The sequence below is a fragment of the Netta rufina genome, assembly GCF_964035555.1.
Source record: "Netta rufina genome assembly, chromosome: 8".
Classification (NCBI taxonomy): Eukaryota; Metazoa; Chordata; class Aves; order Anseriformes; family Anatidae; genus Netta; species Netta rufina.
The window spans coordinates 6,854,891-6,868,211 of record NC_140131.1 but is presented as its reverse complement, the minus strand read 5'-3'; the positions used below and the strand labels follow the sequence as shown (position 1 = coordinate 6,868,211).

The 13,321-nt window shown below is 34.2% G+C and overlaps 1 protein-coding gene across 1 annotated transcript in view; it reads right to left on the bottom strand.

Annotated features, from left to right (window-relative positions):
* Positions 1-13,321, bottom strand: part of FAF1 (Fas associated factor 1) — a 158,226-nt gene that overhangs the window by 46,364 nt on the left and 98,541 nt on the right. The window contains exons 9-12 of the mRNA XM_084290700.1: positions 12,321-12,416; positions 10,494-10,620; positions 9,490-9,553; positions 8,482-8,563 (exon numbers count right to left, since the gene is read on the bottom strand). Of these exons, the coding sequence (XP_084146826.1) occupies positions 8,482-8,563; positions 9,490-9,553; positions 10,494-10,620; positions 12,321-12,416 (369 nt within the window). The remainder of the gene's footprint in view (positions 1-8,481; positions 8,564-9,489; positions 9,554-10,493; positions 10,621-12,320; positions 12,417-13,321) is intronic.

Genomic DNA, 13,321 nt, shown 5'->3' with positions numbered 1-13,321 from the left:
TGAGTGAACTGTGAATCCCACTTTACATTCGTGAGTTTTGATACATCACATCGTGGCTGCCCTGGTAGCAAAGACTAGATGCTGAAGATCGTATTAGTGGTCTCTTGAAACCAGATAATCTTTGCTGTGTTTTTCTGAAATCCAATCAAGTAATATTTGAAGTTCACTGTCAGCAGCATACAGCTCTGCTGTGTGTCCCCATGACACTTTCAGACCACATTCTGGAAAGTGAGTCTGTGTGTACACAAAGAGAGCAGACTGTGAAAAATACAGGAAAACTATAAGCTATTACAGGACAATGATCCTATATGAAATATTTAAGAAATTATAAACACCATTCAGAAACTTACAATGTTCTACTTGTTTCCTTAGACAATACAGTAAGAGGTATTTTCAGACTTTTAAATAAAAGTCATTGAAAATCTCTTCATTAGAACTAAGAATGAATGCTAGATACTGAGGTGCATTGATATAGCAAGACATGGGATGCAATTTTGAGACAAATTTGCTTTTTAAAAAACCTGTATGGCTATAACCTCAAATACTTGCTTTGGATAAAACCTAATGACTGTTTATAAAAAGAATAATACATTTGAACATTAGACTTTGGGAAAGGGATTAGTAATTTGCATTAATGTTTGACTAATTTAATTTAAATGTTCTTCAGAACCAAGTACACATGTGCCAGAAAGGGCCATTAATAAGCCCAACATGCAGAGATCCATATAAGTGCAGGCAACAATGTTGACTGAAACTAAACTTGAAAATCCAGGGCACTAATGCACAATATCAAGCAATAAAACAGCATTTCTGTGGTGATATTTAATTTAAAAAGAAGAAAGAGGCAGGGGAAGATCAGGCACTGTCTGTTTTTGAGGATCAGCCATTCTGCATTTCAAAGCGTCGATCCCTGCAATATCCAGGTTACTGTGCTAGAATCTCGACTATTATATAGCACTTGTAAGAGAGGGAGGGCAAAGATGTGTTTACTCAGTGATTAGGGCCTTAGAATAAGCCTCTAGCTCCTAGAGAGACAGCTCACCACTTATTCATTTGGACCAATTCACAAAGCCTAGAAAGATTAAACATCCATGCTGAGAAGACAAGCGAATGCAGACGGTGAAAAAGAAATAAAAATTCTTTAAAAACTCTGAGATGACTTCATTATTTTTTCCACAAGGAAACTTTAGGAAAGTGTTTAGTTAGAGAAAAACCCACATTGACCTCTCTCTAAACCCTTAATCTTTCCTTTGTGGTGGCACTGCTTTGTGGTAAGCGGATGGCTTTGCTCTCCTCTTTTCACGGGGAGCGAGTAGAAAAAAAAGGCTCTTGAGAAACACTTTTAGTTCCAAAGAAACAACCCCATGAAACTGTTAAATATGAGATTCCATACAACTGAATGTTTCAAAATATGTACAGTTTTAGGCTTAAAGATTTACAGACAAATTTTAGTAAACAAAACAGGCACACACACAATAGATGTTTACATTGAGCTGCTTTACAAGTGAATGTAATTTTTGTTGCATCAACAAATCTTGCTAGGCAAAGACTAAGCACCATATATGCAGACTATATTTGTTTCTGCCAGTTTGTCCAAAATATTAAGGCTGGGCATAGGCATGTTGCAAGAACAATGAAAAGTGGTAACAGGACAAAGTGCTGAAACATCATTTTGAAAAATCCTTATAGAAGGCAAGAATATTTTTTGCTTGGAAAAATGTGCTATTGCAAAAGGCTTGAAGCTGTTTTGGGGGGTGAGGGGAGTTTTGTTATTATTATTATTATCATTATTATTATTAACACGTGGTAGTATATATTGTAAAAAGTGTTTTTTTTTTTATTATTTCTAGACTTTTGAAAAAAATCAGAGTAAATTCTAGGATTCTATGATGACTAATACGGGGAATTTTTTAGTCAATACAAATAAAATAGGCTTACTAAACTCTTGAACAGTCTTGACTTTCATAAAAGAAGACTATTAATGCAACAGTAGTCTGTTCTGTGTTGGATGTCTCAAAAACATAATGATTTCAGGGTTATATACTTAGCACAAAATTTTAACCAAGAAAAAAAACAATGAGAAGAACTTTTGTTAGTCCCCAGGTACGGCATACTGAAAAGGTTCTAAGTACTGAATATCTATCTGATGGGCTTCTAAGAATTTAAGCCATCTAGGGATGTATTTTTCAGAGGATGTTGATGATGAAAACCACGCAGTCATGTACTAGAATTTTCAGAAGGGGACAGGATTTACAGACATGATGAATCTAAGCCTCCTCATTATCAGCAACACTTAAGGTCCTAAATGCTTTAGCTCTAAGCTCCAGGTTACATTTTATTTAACGGAAAATGGGACATCAGGAAGAGGCACTAACCATTTTCTGCATCTGATTTATCTAAATACTTTAAAAGAAGAAAACACATCCAGATCTCAAGCATTTTTTTCTAGAACTTCTGTTGCCATCAGACTGTGCACAAGATGCAGTTGGCCTTGCCCCTGCTCCTGTGCCCCACACCCACCACCATGTAATTTGCTGGGAAGTGCTGCAGCCCCTTCCTGCCTGATTTTGATCTGTTGATGGAACATGTGTGGCATGTGGCACCCTGGAAAGAAACACAGGCTGTAGAGGGACACTGAAATGAAGGCCAAGTTGTCCCTGTGGCAGAATGAAACACGTATCTTCATGAGATTGAGAGACTAATTGGATCATCGCTGAGAGAGTAATGCATTATCAAAGCTTCTCAGCCAGTTCCTAAAACATGAGGAACTTTCAGATAGCACAGAAGAATATGAATATGAAAAGCAATAAAGTCATAAGGGTTGCAAAACCACAGACCTGGATGTCTATTTCTGAATCTCAGCTTTACAAGTTCAAGTAATGATTGAGACAAAAACATTCACTACATAACTTGTGCTAGAGACTTGAATGTTCTTTCAAGTTGGTAGGCTAATGATCTTCATTCTTCCTCCAGGTTTTACATAGTAAAAGCTAATTTAAAGGAACAAAGGGACACTTTTGCACATCTTTAAGCCTTTGATGTGTACAATCTGATCCACCTATCTAAAGTGATCCTGGAGATCATGTGATCAACTTCCTTGAGCAAAACTACTTTATCATGTGCAGTCTTTTTTCCTAAGCAGAATGTAAACCCTCTGCAACACACCAAGGTGATATGCATTAGTATTTATTCCACTTTGAAAAAGGATCAAAGCAGGAATAGGGCAGACAGAGATTCATTGGAAGCCTTTCCTGTATATTACAAATAACAGAACAGAACCTGCTAAAGATAAGCGAATTCCCCTTGCACCAGTCAAAAGAAAGGACACAGATACCAAAGACATAAACAAGGGGCAGTAACCAGCTTCTAGCGCTGTAGAAAAAGATCTGAATTGGATCCTGTAAGATCCTAAGTGAGACTGAGATGATCCCTGATCATCAGGAGATGAATCTCCTGATCTGGTCTTTTGTATTATACATGGCATAGGGCATTTCTAAATTAGTTCCAACGTTAATTATTTTACATATTTCAGTAAAACCTTCAGTGAAAGAGAATCCAGACGAAACAGGAAAAGCTGTTCAAATGGTTAACCACTCTCCCATGTGAATGTGTGCTTTATTTTAAGTTTGATTTAAAATACTTTCATGTTCCAGCTATTTGATCCTATTATACTGTTGTATCTCTATTTCAATCAATTGAACTTGTAGTGATATCTTACATAGTGCAACAAATAACCAGTAATTAAAACCGAACTCAGATAAGCTTCAAAAGAGGAGAAAATGTTGAGTGTGGCAGACAATTTCAGTAAACTTTCAGTGTTTAATATCAAGTACAGAGACCGTTGAAGATACATCCATACCCAAGACTAACCTTTCCCATATGAATGATGAAGCAGAATAAAGGGTGTGTAGGGACACGATGAGACTACTAAGCTGATATGTTGTAGCAAAAATTTCTAAATGGTAATTATCTATTTCAAAATCAATTTAAGGATGTAAGTACAGAACTGCTAACAAATACATCAGGCAAGACTGGAAAGTAAATGTAGGTGACTAACATGGGGCTTAACTGGAATTTATGTACTGACATCTATGCTACTGCAGCTGCTTTACTCTTCCTGGGTACCTAGATTTACACTTCTCTAGCTGTCCTCTACAACCAGACTGTGTAGACTGGCATACAGGTTATTGACACCAAATTATAATCTGTTAAGTAGTCACTTAACCTCTAAGACTCCCACGCAGCTCAACTGAAAAATCATTTTCAAAGCACAACTACCACATGCCATACACTCAAGCCCCTCATAAAACATAGCAGGAGTGATTTGATTTGATTTGATTTGAAATGTGCCCAGAGTCAAAGTAAAAGGTGGTGGTGAAGCTGTACTCCACATTGCTCCACAGTATTTAGGGAACATACACAAGAATACATTCAATCCTACCTCCTGCATGACAGAACTCCCTTCCCTCACTGGCTACCTGCCTAGACTTTCCTCTAATCAGTAATTACCCACTGTTCTAGAACAGGTCCCTTCTTCACCCATATGCCAAACTTACTACACTTTGCAGAAACTCATTCATTGGGCCTAAGAAGGTATTGGCCAGGGAGAATCTTTCATCTAGGAAAGAAAAGACGACAAGGGCTAAACCAAAAAGCTGTCCTATAGCCATTGCACTCAGTGTAGTCTTTAACAGTCTTGTTCAATTTTCCCATAGGCTGGTGCATCCTTGGCATAGACTACCTCAGGAGAGGGTACTTCAAGGATCCAAAAGGTCAGTATGAACTGAATTAGCTGGAATAATAATGAAGCACAGTTTTCTGCATTATGCAGATAAAAATTATACAACAGAAAACCCTGTATGAAGGAATACTAAAGCTACCACCTGAAAAGAAAAACAGGAAAAAAAAAAAAAAAAAGAAAAAAAAAAAGGTTTTATTTGATCATGCTAAATCACAGAAAGAGCATACTTTCTTCTAGGTATTCAGGAAATTAAGTACCCATATGTGAAAGCAATGGTTTTGCCAGGAAATTGAACCTAAAAGACAGAATTCAGAGAGAACAACATGGCTCATTTTCAGCATGCAGGAGTATATATTGAGGTGACAATACCAATCTGTGCTAAGAGAGATGTTTCACATATTTATTAGAAGTCAGTGGACAGAAAGGTTGAGAGAGGAGCAGGAGGTGATCTGACAGAGGTATAAAAACATAAGAGCTACTGAAAAGGTAAAGCAGATGCCTTTATCCTTTTCTCATAATAAAAGAGTAGCAACCACCTGTAAGATAAAAAGGTAAACAAACTCAAATAAAAGAAAATACTCTAGTATTATTCAAGGAAATAGCTTACAGAAATTCAATATAGAGATTAAGTAATACCACCCTAAGTTAGGATAAACCCCCTGATGTTTCAGAGCATAAGGCACCCATAAACTGCATTCAGTTGGAAAGAAACCTCCTGCAAACATCTTGCTTATAAATGTGCATTATAAGATTTCATCTCTGGCATCTGTTCTAGCTATTTTTACAATGGTGCTTGAGCAAGAGTAAGCTTGTTCTTCATAAACTAGTATGATAGCAAAATGTTTCTTTCAAATGGGCACAATAAATAGAGAAATAATTTCACAAAATAAGTTATTTTAATAGATCTTTGTCCTTCGTTCCCTTCCTGACCCAATTACAAATTAATAATGAAAATATTTTCTTGTGTTACAAAGTAAGCCTTAGAAATTAACACAGAATGCTCTGAACCATCATGCTGCAAGAGGTAATTGGGGATTTCGTTCACAAGGACCAAGGACATCAGTTGTTAAAGGCAAAACTCTGTATCTTGGCTTGTCTATATCTGCATTTTTGTGTAAGAAGTATGTACACTTTTTAAACCAGAGCTATATTTGACCTCAACCCATCTCTCTGCCTAGAACTGGCATTGTCATGGTAGCACTTGCTCTTAAGCAAGATACCCATCATTTGTGTTAACCTTAACTCTAATGACTCAAAGTAAAGAGCTATAAAAACCTAAACAAAATACAGGTAAACAGACAAACACCTAACCTTTCTAAAAGGTGTTTAAAAGGTGTTTCAAATAACATTTTCTTATGCAGCTATGAATTAACTTCATTTCCAATGAATGAAAAAAAAAAGATTTAACAGAAAAACATTTATTTTCTGTAAAAGAAATATATCTATGTTTAAAATATATGTTCTGACATATATTTTATATGTTAAAATCTGTGTTTAAAATATATGTTCTGACATAAATTGATTTTCTTAAAATAACCCAAACTAAAATGTTTCTGAAAAAAGGCTTCAAGTTCATATGTAACAGGCTATTTTGGAAGGAGAAAGTATCCACTATACAGATTAAAAACACAGCTGATGGCTGTCTAACTGGACCTGAACTGTAGAGTGCTCCTTCTGCTCTGGACAGCATTGAGATTTTGTCAAGAAAAGGCTAAGATCTCTGAGCACTCTTGCTGCCAAGTGCTCTCAAATTAAATCAGTTTGAAGTGGTTTTCATTAAGATGGATTGAGTGTGGCATCGTGAGAAACACTCTATCAAATGTAGTGTTTTACTTAGTGATTAAGTATATACCAGTTGATGAAGCTACCCAAATCCTTCGTAATCCCACCACTCCAATAAACATTTAATGAGTATATAAGTTCAAAAAGCCTAGCAGAGGATTTAAACCTTCAATCTTGTTTTTATTTACTCTTGGAACTCAATTTCTCACTTCAAGTGAAGAATGCTGGTGCCTGAAGCTCATCTGTTGCCCTGGTAAAATTAAGTGCCCTCCATAGTATAAATTAGAAGACAGACAGTCAGGTTGCAGTTTTCTGTTAAGCTTTTTCCTTATACTGATATACTTATTCAACTATTTTATGAAATGAAGTTACAAAAATATAAAATAATGTATCCCTTTCCTCACTTAGGAATTCTGGGAGGTGGTTCTGAAAAAACTTGTTTGTAACAAGGAAAACATAATAAAAATAAATGGCTTCTATCCCTTATCATACCTTTGCTTTACATCAGAATGTTATAATCAAAACAATGACATTTCACAGGGTAGTTGGGAGGCATAACAGCTTCTAAAAATTATGGCAATTTTTCCAAAAAATATTTAAAGGAAGAAGTCATAAAAATAACACTTTTCTTAATTGTATTACTTTATCCTGATGTAGATCTAGTCCAAATACATCAAAAAATATTAGAAATGCAAGGTCGTGTGGATTTCAGATGTGCCATGCAAGTAGTATATGAAGTACCTGGAGTATTAAAAAAACAAAACAACTGTCCTGCATTAGTATCAGATTTAGAGGTATAAAACTGTATTTATGAAAGCTCCTAATGGGCTCTCTTCCATTACAGTGATGGTGTCAACCATTTCTGATGAAATGACATAGTGAACTTTTTAACACAAAAACTTTTCAAGTTGACTTCATCATTTTATTTCTTTGAAACACATACTGTTCCACTTGAATGAGCTATAAATTTATACTTTGCCAGTGAATTATTCTGTGTACATTTATGCCCTGAAATCCATATACAGTCATAAAATATTCACTAAATTTAGAGTGTAAGAAAATTGTGTCCACAACATGTCAAGTTAGCATTCACTTAAGCTACACAGTGTAGATTCATAGCATACTGATCATAACATCCTCTAGCACAACATAGCTATTCCTTCCAATATGAATAACTACAGGAAGCCACAAAATTCTTCATTTTAAAATTAAATATCTATTGAGACAACCAAAAATAAATTTAAACAGCATAACTTTGTTTGTGTTTCAGCTTTGTCTATGATTGATTACGCAAGGCTTTGGGTTTCTCCTTAGTGAATTCAAGTCACCAGAACTTAAATAAACTATTCCCATTCTAATTTTATTAAAATACTGATTTTACAACTGTGCACGGAATAACAGAAACTTGAGATGTCTGGTTGGATGGACAGAAAACCTAAATAACCAAGCTTTAGTACTGGAATTTACTTGGCAGATAAAGGCTGTACAAATGAAGAGAAAAAAAAAGAAAGAACGAATGAAAGAAAGAAAGGACTGTATTTCAGACACCTTTAAATATAAATTTACAATTTCATTAGCCATCCTTCAAAGGAGTTACCAACATGCAATGTTGAACTTGTCAACCAAGAGATTCCCAGCCAGTGTTAAGTAGGGCTAGGACACGATTATTTCAGGAAGAAAAGGGAGGAGAATTAAAAAAAAAAAAAGAGAGAGAGAAAAAAACCTGCCCCCATAGTTACCAATCACTACAGGACTTAAAAGTACAGCCTGAATAATTAGAAAGCATGAGTTATTCAATGTAATTTCAACAACATTAAGGGTAAGCATTTTGGTCAATGAACCATATAATTATTCACAAATAATATACATAACTCCAAAATATAGTTTACCTTTTTAAACAGTGATAAAACGTGCAGCAATTTCCATTTTTCCCCTAAATTAAATGAAGTAACACTTACATCTCTAGCTTTCCCATAGAAGGCTTCTTGAAAAGCAGCCTCTAATGATCCAATAAAATAAACAGGATGGCAGTCACCATATCTATTTGAGATAAAAATTTCAATTAAAAAAAAAATACTAAAGTAGTAATTTCATTATTCTACCTCTTCATGTATGCTGTTAATAAAACACATTGGCTAAACACTTAAAAGATAAAGTATTACATTTCTAAATATTCCTTTAAAGCAAATCTGTCCCCCAGCATTCAAAAGCTTAAAGTAACTAATTGCTACATTACAAATTTTACCATAAAAACTTTTTACAAACATAGACACCTTAATTTCTAAATATATATATTTTTCAATAATAACATATTTCTTCCTTTTACTGTATTTTTAAAGGTTAACTAAAGTGTATTCTTGTATTACACACGAATGCATTTCATTTATATACAAAAAGTACATTTCCTTATACAGGGGTGAAAACAGAAGGCACGTAAACTTTGCATTAGTTTGTAGTACATTATGCAGCTTCTACCTTTCTGATTAAATGAGGTAAGCGTTTAACAGTGTAAGATCCAGTGGTATGAAGTTAAACAAAAAGCAGCATTTTATTTTTAAAAAGCAATGATTGATCCAACCATTTCATTTTTGTGAAAGCTCTTATTGCAACTCTGTATATATTCTTCTATATTAATCAACTTCAGCCTTTTTGTTCCTGAATACCAAATTAAAATTAGTATACATAATCAGATTCTTTATCATTCTTCTGGACTCCTACATAATTAACGATATTAATTAGTAGCAAATTAAATAAGGCAAGAATCTGTTACTCTAAAATGGACTGAGAAATATGCTATTTCAGAAATAGATCTAACAAAGTTAAGCTTAAAGTAAATTAGATAAGGATGCCTAAATGAGTGTCCTTATAAAAGAAAATATGTACATTTGGTTTATTTTTATTTTCATTATTTACTAAATTTAACTTAGTTTTTAACAGGAATTGCACAGTTGTAAGGCTGAGCTTACCTTGAAGAAAACTCTGCTGTAAATTGTAATAAGGCATCTCCTTCATTTTCAGCATTTTCTGGCACTAAAAAAAATAAAATAAATTAAATACAACCTTATGGAAACAGATTTTAATATGCGCATTCACTTTGCTTCATGGATTTTTTATGTTTACAGCTTACTGAAGTGGTTACCAAGAGACCATATAAATTTCATGAAAGACTACGAACCTTTGGAAAGACATGGAATTTCCAGACACTCTCATGAATATATTCAGGCTTTCCAAACAGTAAAATCCTCAGGTCCAGTGTAATGTGATATATCACTTGTTCAGAGTTAACACTCTGGACTTACATTAATATATTAAAATGAAAGGACTGGCTTGAAAGGCTTGACCCACAATATTTCTAGTTACTTTTTTTAGTAGTATTATTATTTTAAACTTCCTAAACATAATGTTAAAAAGTTTCACATGCCATCACGGTGACATAACTTTGCTGTCAAAAACTTTTAAGGTAATAATAACATCAAGGCTAGCCTAAAAAAATAGAGTATATATCGAATAGCACATAGGAAGTAATTGACTGTTCCTGCTTGATTCTTTTCATAATTCAAGGACAAATAATCACTAAGAAACTTGTTAAATGTATATACCTCAAAATATTTATCATCACAAGATGCTAAAACTGAAATCTGTAGAATTTTCAAAACAGGAAAATCTAGGTTTCTACAAGTACATTCGGTTACAGATCACCATTTCTCAGCATTAAATCACCCTCCTTCAACTATAACCTAAAATCATGGGGTTACGAAGAAGCTTCCTCCATGGGAAGATGTGTTCATTGTTCTCAGTTACGTTTCCAGTACTCTTATTTAACACACCCATCATACACGAGACTCAAACAATTCTAATGGTCCTATAGAAAAACTTTCCTGTTTTTTTCTGTGCAGACTCGTCATACCTCGCTGCATCCCCTAGTGCTTTATTACTACCAGTTAATTGTCAATTAGCTTTCAACTCTTACTCATTGGCGATTTCCTCAAGGCAGATGATGCTACTCCAAACATTTCTCCATCATCAACTCCAAACTCTGTAGCATCTTCAAAATCATCTCCATCACTGTCACTGACCATATGAACATCGGTGCATTGCTATTTAGAAACAAAAAACAAAATCCACCATAAACCTCTATTACAGCCATCATCTTCAGTGAAATACAAAATACATGCTGAAAAATACGTATGCATTTTTAAGAAAATACTTGGTATATTGCATTTTATTTTACTATTTTATAGAGCTTTATCAGGTTACCTTTTACAAATAAGATCTAATTTTTACCAGAATTATTGCTGACAGAGCATTATGTGACAAAAAGCATTATTTAAATAACTAAGGATTTGGATCTGCATCCACAGAATTGAGCAAAGTTGAGCAAATTTTATCTAAAGTTAATTTTCTTTTCCATCTAAGGGTACTATGGGTGGTGTAACTGAATTAGAGTGAGAAAAGCCACAAAATCTACCACTAAGTTCCAATATCTAGATGTGATCTACTTCAGCTATACTTTTATAGTGGGGGACTGTCCTCAGAAGGCTACCTATCTATCTTACTGCAATCCCTTCCATATAAATTCAGAATCCATGCTCCTAACTTGGCACAACAGACTACTGCATGTTGAATGACAGGCTGATTTCTTTGGCATAACACAAAGGAGAAAAATCAATATTTTTACACAAGAAGCTAAGGTCCCATCTGTGCCGCCAAACTCCCACTGTCGGGTGTTTTGGACTGCATGTCCTCTGAAATATGTAACAGCTCAGAAAGCCTTATTTTTAACTATTCAATGTTAACTTGTGTTTATACTGACTTGTCTTCAAGAACACCTTTTCCAGCTTCACTTGACCTGCAACTTACGGTGACAGTGCACTATAGAAAATTTACACGAATCCCTAAAGGTGCAACACAATATGTCATGGCTCCAAACGACCATGACAGGAACAAAGAGCTCAAACCATGCCAGATCTCTCCCTACAATAGCTACACATACCAAAACAGTTCAAATAAGAACACTTACTGAATTAACTAGTCAACAACAAAATTCTATGAAGTGGGCAAACTCAATCAGATCATTATGAAAGAATAAAATAAAGAAGCACAATTAAATAGCTATGGTGGCAGATCTCGGAAGAGAACTATAACTACCTATTTGACCTGCTAAATGGTTTAGGTATAGCTAGAACCACATTGTCTGACCATCCTCTAACCTTAAAAAACCGTACAACAGACTATATATCCTATATCCAGGCCTGCACCCTGACCATACCTCGCCGCTACACCTTGCCAACTCAACTTATCTAAGTAATTGAAATATGTTCTTTTTGTGCAGCAAGATAAACCATACATATTACAGTTTTCTAACTGAAATGGTAAGAAGTGTGTGGGAAGTGAGAAACTGCTTTTATATTGATTTAATTTTTGAGGAAAGACAAAAGCACTGGAAATTTTAATACAAGCTATTAATAATTGGAAACAACGAAAGGTGACTTTATACAATCTGAAAACATCTCTTTCCGTTAGTATTTTAAAATATTTCAACCTTCTGTTTAATTTGGAATATTTTCCAATGTTTACTGCAGCTTGCTTACTTTGTTCTTCCTCTTTTTCTTCAATGATTTGATTACCCACTTCCTTACTTCGTCACAGTTATGTGTTACAGGAATTGTGAACAGATTCTTTCATTAACATGCAATTCTGCTGATGTATTTGACAATAGAAAGAACAGTAATCATGGCAAAATGAGCTTTCCCTGCTTCTTTCTAGAGTTTATCTTGTTAAATGAAGATGTTCTTACCTCCTCTGACTGTTCCCTCGTTTGTACAGGTGAAGATCTTCTTCCAACTGTAAGTCGATGGCAAGGAAAAGTCAGTCCCGATACAGCTAGAGTCATCTACAAAAAAAGCAATGATCATTTTTTAAAGCCATAGTCTCAATTGAGAGGTCTTTTTTCTTTTTTTTTAATTTATTTTTTTTAAGATTGCTTTGAGATTCATATTAACAACTTCATTGCAGAAGTGCAAATTAATTATACAAATATTAAGTATGAAGCCTGGAAAACTAAAATGATTCCTTACATAAAAACATTCAAAGAAACTACAGCCATTATTGCACAGTGACTGCAGATATATAACAGTATCTTCTGTTAGGTGCACAGTGCTAAGACTTATTTTCACCTGAAGATGAAGCTGCTATATCAAATTTTAGGATTTGGAGGATTTTGTTGTTGTTCTTACATTAGCTATATACAGTCTTCAGGAACAGTTGTATGACCAGCAGATAAAGATGCTTTTGGGGGAAAAAATAATAATAAAAAAAAAGATGACTGTGGATACTTTTACATTTTATAGCAGAATAGTTTTAAAGGTATGTATGCACAAAGACTCAAAACAAAACAAACTTCAAACTCAAAACCATCTTCAACTGTTATTTTTTCCTAAATCAGAACTGAACTCTGAACCGTCACAAGTAATTTCTCTTGTTTTAAGCTGGACAAGAACAGAATCTTTCAAAGTTGAATAAAAAGATGTATTGATTTGACTCTGTTTTGTTTAGGCTAACTTTTCAAATTGCTGTTTAAATTTGTAATTTTTAGTAGCCATCTTATCAGAGTTACTTGTTTTGTTTTCATATTAAGACTATATTAATATCTTCCTTCCCTAGCCTAAAAATAAAAAAAAAGTGTTATGCCTTGAGGAACTACGTGTAGTTCACTTTTCCTTCCTAACCAATAAGCAAATGTTAACATAAAAATGACAGGCAATGATACAACAAATTAAAAACAGTTAAGCCATTAAA